The following is a 9,177-nucleotide window of genomic DNA, read 5'->3' on the forward strand; positions in this document are numbered from 1 at the left end:
TTTATTCTTTTTTATTGTTTTGCGATGACTATCACTCATCTCACACTCACATGGACAAAAGTATATACAAAAGTATATTTTGAACCAAAATGTAAGGGTTTCAAACTAAAACATCAAAATAAAAATGAAAAAAAAATATAAAGACAAATTTCTTTTAACAATGCGTTGTATGTACAGTACCGGCAAAGAAAAGACCTTATTTGCTTGTCTCTTTATGAATTATGAATTTTGATCCTCAACTTTTTAAAGAAATTTTTTTTTATTTAATAAAATCAAGTTTTATTAATATAAAACGAAACATCAACCCTATAATGAGATTTTTCTGACATTCTCATAATCTCATAAAAAAACTAAATTGAAGCAAAATGGACAAAATCAATAAAAAGAAATGTAATGATCAAAGAAAAAAAAATAAAAAACCATAAAAAAGAAAAAAAATAATATTTCAATCCAAGTAAATTGTCTTGGTGCACACTCATTTTTCCATAGCTTTTAGGCTTTCGTTAATAAATTCACTTAACTATAATCTTAACTGATGTAATTTCGACTGCCATCCCAAATTTTAACTGTTGCAACTTGATCTAAATTATGATTATTCAAAATAAAAAAAATATTTTAATTTGAGCTAATTATAAAGAAACTTTGGATGATAATAATTTTATTTGTTGCAAACGCCATCATCATGCACAGTAACAGTCCTATAGTTTGAAGATTGACCCATTATGCCTATCAGTCTAATCTTGTCCAATCAAGATTGGGCCAGATAGGCTTTCCATGCAGTCTATTCGCTGTTGGCAAGCACCTGCCTACTAGCGAACCCATTCAGCAAGGGAACGATCAAATTCCAGTGAGTCTGGATTTTTTAAAAGACATTTTTGGAGAGTAGATTTTCTAGATTTGAAAAGAAATATCATCATCACAAAGAGACTGTAGGGTTTTTTTTTTCCTTGAGAAAGAAAAATCATATAGTTTTTTCTTATGATATTCATGAATTTTAAGCCTATCATCCGTAACATTAGATGGATAGATAGGTTGTAATCCATAAGCCCTCGGACTGGCTCAACTTAATATTAAGCACTAGCTATTATGTTTTCAACTTAATAATTGAAATAAAGTATAAAAAAAAACAAGCTACGTTCATATCTTATACTATGTCAAATAATCAAAAGATAGAACAATCAAATTTAGCACAAGGTAAAGAACATAGGGAATCAAGATTGGCCAGAAAATGCAGGCATCCTATTCCCATGTCCAAATAAAAAGTCAAACTGCATCTAACAATAATCAACAATGAATGCAATCGCATATACTACAAAACAGAAATTAACGAATCTTGACATCTATATGCACTCTGAATCAAGAACCCTAGCAAGGAATCTTTGAGGTGAACCACTTCATAACCAGAATGGAAGCCTTGATCAACCCCAGCCAAACTCAACTATGATGGTCACGCACAAGCAACAAGGGTATATGCAAGTCAACACCAATCTGTAACACAAAAATAAGCCAACCCCACATCAGTTTCATGCCATAAAAATCTAGTACTACACAAGCAGACATCTATCTGTCGTATGACATTTAAGTTCTTCAAACTTTAAGGAATCAAATTGTAAAGAAAGTTGATGATACTAACCCAACAATCCACATAAACACCCCGAGAGGATTACAGAGAGGAAAGCAAAAGGCAGGCCTAAGATAAAGCCTAAAGACCTGCATTTACAATCATTATCACAGCAGCAACAACATATGGTTTCTTGTTATGAGGTTTGCTTGTTTTTGTTGGAAGTCTATGTTATAGGTAAAACAAATACATGAAAGTTTAAGGGAGTGTACAAGAGAAAAACATCAATGAGACAAACAACTAAAAACTTGTTTATTTATAAGTGACTTTTAGCCACTACTAAGCCCACAATCATTAAAAGAAACAAATGACCAACCAAACTATGCCAAATTTCCATGTACGTTTCAGTATTCTTAATGGAGGATTATTAAAACTTTCTTGTGAGTGAATCATTTTTCTTATTCAATGAAGATTTTTTAAACTCAAAGTAGTTGATATGTTTCTTTATCATGAGAAAAAAATCATGGATAGATAATAAAGAAATCCACCAGAAAGTGACTTGGTTAGTAGTTATTGCTAATCTGATGTGATTGCATATGGTTTTATTTCCATTTAAATAATAACGTTTTACTCAAATTATATATTTGATGCCGTGACAGAGTTTTTTTTATTTTAAAAAAAGCTTGGAAATCTTCACTCTCATTCACTTTCTCCTTTGATGATGTCCCAAAAAAATTCAAGTAGTTTTGAGGCAAGGTTTACATTTTGGATAATCAGTTAATATGTTGGTTCTAGAAATCTAATCCATTCTTCTTAACCAAGTTAGTTGATGCCTGATACATGTGAAAGGTTTCCTTTGGTAAATTTGAATATTCTCCAATGCTCAAGTAAGTATCTTTTTAGAGAAAATACAATAATATTTTATAGAGATACTCTGAAAATAAATATGTTGTAGAGAATTAATAACGATTAAGAACCTCTTTTTCTAAGGATCCCAATGGGTCTTTATAACCCATCCTCTCCTTTTCTTTATCGCATCCCCCCCTCCTGTTTACTAAAGAGATACAATATCTCTGACTTGATAAGAGGAAAAATATCTTTACATGCTTGGACTTAGTGCTTGGTTGAGCCAAGAAAGGCTAGGTATGGTAGATTGCCAGAACCATACATGATTAGGCTTCACGCTTAGTCAAGCCTATGAGATGTTAGGTTTGACAGATTGCCATACCCATTCATATCTGGACTTAGCGTTTAGCTGAGTCCATGAGAGTTGGGTCTAGCCACTACACCCATACATAATTGGGCTTAGCCCTTGAATGAGCCTAGGAGAGTTGGTTCTGATAATCATAAAACTCATTCAAGCATGGGCTCAGCACTTGGTTGAGTCTAGGAGATGATGGGTCTGGCAGGTCGCTAGATTGATTCATGCCTCAACTTACTGCGTAGCTAAGGTCAAGAGAGTTAGGTCTGGCAATTCACTAGACCCATACATGGTTAGGCTCAGTGCTTGGTTGAGCATAGGGATGTTGAGTATCATATTGTCTCTGGTCTCTTTAAATGAGAACTCAAAATAAAAACAGAAACAAAAATAAAATATGTTGATCCATCAATAGTCCCTTAAGTTTTTGCGTATTTATTACACAAATATTTGAAAGGACACCAACAATAAATGATAGCCCTTTTTTTACCTTTTCTATAAGATTTTTCTGTCATTTAGAGAACTATTGGGATTCTTTATAGCCAAGTGGCTCATTTCTATTTGAAGAAGGCGTCTCTTAGAAAGCAAAATGGAGGCTTGTATTTAATACAGTAACTAAGTGGATGTTTGGAGATCTGAAATGGCATGAAAAGCCATTCATCCAACGGTGAGGGTTGAAAGATGTTTCCTTTATAACCCTACTTTTTTTTGCCTCTATCTTTTCTTTTACTTTTGTAATTTTTGAAAAACATTCTATTGAAGATCCCAAACTATTTTAGTTCCAATACAAGGAGACAAACTTATTTCTAAGTATTCTCCATCACCAACTTCTTTCATTTTCTACTTCAAACCCAAAAAATAGACCAAAAAATAATTAGATTTATCTCTAAAAAAAAAGGTGTTGTTGCCTTAAAAAATGAGTTTAAGTTTCAACTCGAGACTGGAATAAGTGGCAGGGGGTGGGGGTCCATCAGACTAGGTCATAAGACTAGAGGGAGTGACATCCTAGTGTCCACAACTGGTCGGGAGGATAATATCTCTCCTCTCAAAAGTCCTTCTCCTGTTGTTACCAAGGAATCCCAAGAGAGGGAGAGGTTACCTCAAACCCCTGAGGAGGATGTTCTAAGCACTTTAGGCACAGATGATATAAAGTTTGTCTCTCGCCTTCATATTGAGGAGTACACACAACTTAGATGTCTAACCAAGCTAAGCATATAAATCAGGAGACCTTGGGCTTTGTTTAGGGTTATTTTAAGATTATGGCTCCTTTTTGCATGTATGTGATGGGGTATTCTTTCCCTCTTCAAGGATTCATGAGGGAAGTGTTCAAATATTACTAGCTAGATCGAGACTAGCTTCATCCAAATGGGTGGATCATTTTGTTCACTTTTGACAAGTTCTGTAAACTTATTGGAATTGAGCCTTCGATCAATATCTTTAGAAGTTGCTATCATTTGGTTGCTAGCACCAATGGTGGTAACAACTTGTTACCACCATTCAAAAAGGCATTCAAAAAGGCATTGGGTGGCCGAAAGGAAGCATGTAAGGGAGGCTAAACAGGGCAAACCAAGCTACCTTCAAGCTGTTAAACTACTATAGAGGCCAAACTGAAGAGCTTTGAGGTGGTTTATTCAATGCTAAAAGAACAAATATAAGGCATTGTTCTTTAGTTAGACTCTAATGACAAACTGCTTCAGGGCACCTATAACCAAGTGAATTCCCTAAAGTGAGAGATTCTTCAGTCGAAGACCATATAATATGGTCTTAGGATTGAGCTTTTTGCTATCATGAAAGAAGCCCAAAGTTCTTAGGCTTAATTTGAGGTTTTGAGGGACTCCTCTAAGGATTTTCAGGAATTTTTTGAGGGATCTGCAGTTTTGAGGGAGACAATTAGAGATAACATAATCCTTGCAATGTCTAATTTGTATTTCTTCAATTAATCAAAAGGAATACATGTGGATTTTAGTATCGCCTTTCATCCAGTCCTAGTGCCTAACTTTGTGGATGTGTTCCTAGTTAGGGCTATTGTTGCCCAACGTGGGGGGGAATAACTAGCCGAGGAGCCCAAACTAGATATTTAAGCCTTCTTTCCCCCTTTCCCATTATTAATGTACACACCCATAGTTTTGAGGGGTTTATTTATGTGGCATTTTTATTTTATAACATTTTGATTCTTATTTATTTCTTTGTTTACTCTTGTGTATGGATCTCATGCCCATAGTAAACATCCCATGCACAGTTCAAGTCCTTTAGAATAGATTTGAATTTTTGTATGGATCCAACACATGCATATAGAAAATTTTTTATCAAGTTTGAACTTGTATGGATCCAATATCCACATTAAAAATCTCATATAGGGTCCATAAACCCTTAATAAATTGTTAAAAAGTTGTATAGGTCCAACACTCATACATAGAAAAACATTTATCAAACTTGAACTTGTATGGGTCCAACACCTATATTAAAAATTGCATACAAGGTCCATAAACCCTTAAGAAATTGTTAAAATTTTATATCGATCCAACACCTGTATATAAGAAAGTATTTATTAAATTTGAACTTTGAACTGTTTAACCTTAATCAAGATTTAGAATGGATTTTCTTGATGGTGATTGTGGACGTTGATAGACAAGTTCTTGAAGACTATTGATGGCCTTTTCTATCAGATTCCCATAAACAACGCCAATGATGTTGTCCCAAAAAATCAAGTAGCTTGAGGACAAGGTTTACGTATTGGATAATCAGTTAATTTCTTGATTATGACAATTTGATCCATTCTCCTATCCAAGGTGGTTGGTGTCTGATACCTATAAAAAGTTCTCTTTGGTGAATTTGAAAACTCTTCGATGCTTAAGTATCTATTGAAAAGAAAGCACAATATTATTTTAGAGAGAGACTAAAAATAAATATGTAGTAGAGAATAGAAATTGAGAATCCATTTTTTAAGGATAAAATCTTTATAGTCCATTATCTCCTTTTCTTTATCGCATTCCCCCCTCCCCTCTATCGAAGAGAAAACATATCTCTAACTTGATCAAAGGGAAAATATCTCTACATGCTTGGGCTCAGTGCTTAGCTGAGCCTAGAAGAGCTAAGTCTGGCAGATTGCCAGATCCATACATGATTGGGCTTAGAACTTAGCTGAATCTAGGAGATGTTGAGTCTGGTTGTCAGATCCATTCATGCCTAGGTTTGACATTTAGTTGAACCTAAAAGAGTTAGGTCTTGCAAATCACCATACTCATACATGATTAGGTTCAACGCTTAGCGTAGGTCAAGAGATGTTGGGTCTGGCATGGGCTTGGCGCTTATGGTAAAGCCTAAAAATTTAGGTTTGACAGATCACCAGACCCATTCATGTTTGGGCTTACGTATTTGTTTAAGTCAGAAGAGGTTGGTTTGGCAACCAAACTCATACATAATTGGGCTTAGCGTTTGGCTAAGCCTAAGAGATGTTGAGTTTGATAGATCACCATATCTGCTCAAGTTTAGGTTCAATGCTTGGTTGAGTTTAGAAAAGCTAGGTCTCGTGTATGACCAGATTTATACACAATTAGGCTCAGTACTTGGCTGAACCTAGAAGATATTGTGTTTAACATATCACAAAACCGATTCATGCTGGGTTAAGAATTTGGCTGAGCCCAGGATAACTCGGTTTGACAGCTTACCGTAGCCATATATAACTCGACTATGCTTGATTAAGCCCAAAAATATTAAATTATAACTTAATCTCTTGAACCCAAAATAAAAACAAAAAATACTGATCCATCATCCTAACTGACAAGACTATTAACTAAAGGCCAGTAATTAAGCAACAATTTATTATATTTTATTTTCAAGACAATCAATTTATTAAACCACAAAAAACAATGAATATAGTTAGAACATATGTTTTTTTTTCCTCCCTTCCCCTGATTCACCAGATGAGAACCACAACTGAGAGCAAACTCACATAAATGTCAAAGGAGACTAATTGTGGCTTATTCTTCATCTCCCTTTTGGACACCAAGGACTTTGACTGGGTAAATATATAGATTAAACCACTAATCCATTCTGGAAATCTCCCATCTCAATTTTGTGTGCAAAAAGGAAATGGCACCTATAAGAATAATGACCAACCTTGCTCAACTGAAAATCATGCATTGGCAAGGAAACGGGCCTTCCCAATACCAGGATATAAGACTTTCCTTTTGTCTATTGAGAGTTGAGCAGGACACATAATCCTTGAGAACGTAAATGAATCAGGCAGCTGTAGATCACACTCGATAACTTGAAGGGAGTTCCTTGGGTACTTTCGTGAACTTCTCAGGAGTAAACCCCAATTCTTGACTTCTATGGTTATATGACTTCTCAAAAATTCATCAGTGTCTGTACCTCAATTCAAAGCTCCGAAGTTGTAATAGTAAAATCAATTTCATGATTGAGAATGTAAATTAGTCTAGTGTATCTTGCAAGCTTCAATGGCAGCAATACGAGCAAAGTGCAACAAAATTGGATATATTTTTCAAAAATGCCCTTAGATAAATGACTCGTGTGAACAATGATGTAGAAATAAATTCAAACAGATAGCCCTTCTCATTTAATATGCAACTTCACATCTTTTGCGCAACTCGAAACCTTATAAATCAACTTCAGTCCCAACCCAACTGCAAGCAGTATCTTTTGATATCCCTCTCAACTTCATCATCTCCCTAAGCTCACTCACACTATCCCATCTCTCAGCAGCAGCCAAGGTATTCGATAAAGCAACATACGCACCAGGTCGACCTATAGCATTTATCTTAAAAAGTTTATTGGCAGCTATACGTGCCATTTCTACGTCGCCATGCATATTACAAGAACTAAGCAGAGCTGCCCAAACATCAGAATTTGGCTTCTCAGGCATTCCTTTAACAAGCTCCCATGCCTGCTGTAAATTTCCAGCACGGCCTAACAAATCAACCATGCAAGCATAATGCTCCATCCTTGGTTTCGTGGAATAATCTCTCTCCATACTATCAAAGATCTCACGGCCTTTAGTGACCAAGCCAGCGTGTCCACAGGCTGACAGAGCACCAAGGAAAGTAACGTAATTGGGCTCAATATTACACTGTTGCATCCTATGAAATAGCTCAAGCGCTTCCCAGGGTTCTCCATTCTTCCCATATCCATCAATCATTGAAGTCCAGGAAAACACATTTCTCACTGGCATGTAGTTGAAAACTCTTCTTGCATCCTCAATTCTACCACATTTTGAATACATGTCTATAAGAGCACTTCCCATTTTTACACCGTTGAAAAACCCACTCTTCATAAGCTGGCACTGAACTTGCTGACCAATCTCAAATCCTGCCAACACAGAGCAAGCCCCAGTGACACTTGCAAAAGTGGATCCATTAGGCCTAAAGCCAAACCGTTGCATATCAACATAAAACTCAAGAGCTTTCATAGCTGTTTCAACAGACTTGCTATAACCTTCAATCATTGCATTAAAAACTACGATGTCTTTTTCAATTGTCTTCCCAAAAATATCTTCAGCATCTTCCACAAAACCTTGATTCATGTACCCAGAAATCATCGATGTCGAACAAATCACATTCTTTTCCAACATCAGATCAAAAACTTTCCTTGCATAGCCAACCTTCCCACTCTTCACATACGAATCAACAAGCGCTGTATATAGAACATCATCGGCCTTAACATCTAGTTTCAATATCTGGGCATGCACTAAACCCCCTGTATTACGGGGCAACATAACATTAGCACCACTAGTAGAAGCCTTTAAAATCATCGAAAAGGTAAACCCATCAGGCCTTTCACCATCAAGATCCAACCTACGAACCATACTAATCGACTCTTCAAATAACCCTTGTCTCAAGTACCCACCAATCATATAATTGTAAGCTGAAAGAGTTCGTTGAGGCAATTCATCAAACAGCTGGTGCGCATACTTCAGACACCGACATTTTAAATGGAGGATCAGAAGTTTGATAGAGATATTAATATTGGGTCGAAACCCAGTTTTCAAAATATGGGTATGGATCTTTTGGCCATGAAAAGGGGTATCTGAGTTGATGTAGTGTTGAAGAGCTGAGGACAGAATGGTGGGAGTTTGGTGGGTAATGTAGTGTTCTTGATTTGGCGGGAATACATTTGATGGGCGATGAGGTGTGTAGTTACGGGTTGATGAGAAAATGTACGGTCTGATTGTGGCTAGTTTGACCTTTTTCATGTTGCCATTTGATTTGTTCAGTTGCCTGTGATGAAGAATCGTTTTTGACAGAGCTGATAGAAGCTTGGGAGAAATGTGGTCGTTTTGAGGAAAAAGCAATGGCATAGGCATTGGTTAGGAACAAGCACCCACCAATCATAGAACAAGAACTTCTTTGAATCATAGCATTATTCCAGAAAAAAAAAACTCATGTGGCAAGTAATGAAT

At 36.0% G+C, this 9,177-nt stretch overlaps 1 protein-coding gene across 1 annotated transcript; it reads right to left on the bottom strand.

The window, feature by feature from the left end:
- Positions 1-7,153: 7,153 nt before the first annotated feature.
- On the bottom strand, positions 7,154-9,177 carry LOC133698969 (pentatricopeptide repeat-containing protein At1g28690, mitochondrial). Its single transcript, XM_062122080.1, has one exon. It carries the CDS (start codon positions 9,079-9,081, stop codon positions 7,378-7,380), a length of 1,704 nt encoding a protein of 567 aa, XP_061978064.1. The 5' UTR covers positions 9,082-9,177; the 3' UTR covers positions 7,154-7,377.

The sequence above is a fragment of the Populus nigra genome, chromosome 7 (assembly GCF_951802175.1).
Source record: "Populus nigra chromosome 7, ddPopNigr1.1, whole genome shotgun sequence".
Classification (NCBI taxonomy): domain Eukaryota; kingdom Viridiplantae; phylum Streptophyta; class Magnoliopsida; order Malpighiales; family Salicaceae; genus Populus; species Populus nigra.

Excerpts from the sequence above, each read along its gene's own strand:
- LOC133698969 (XM_062122080.1), bottom strand. The coding sequence starts at position 9,081 with ATGCCTATGCCATTGCTTTTTCCTCAAAACGACCACATTTCTCCCAAG.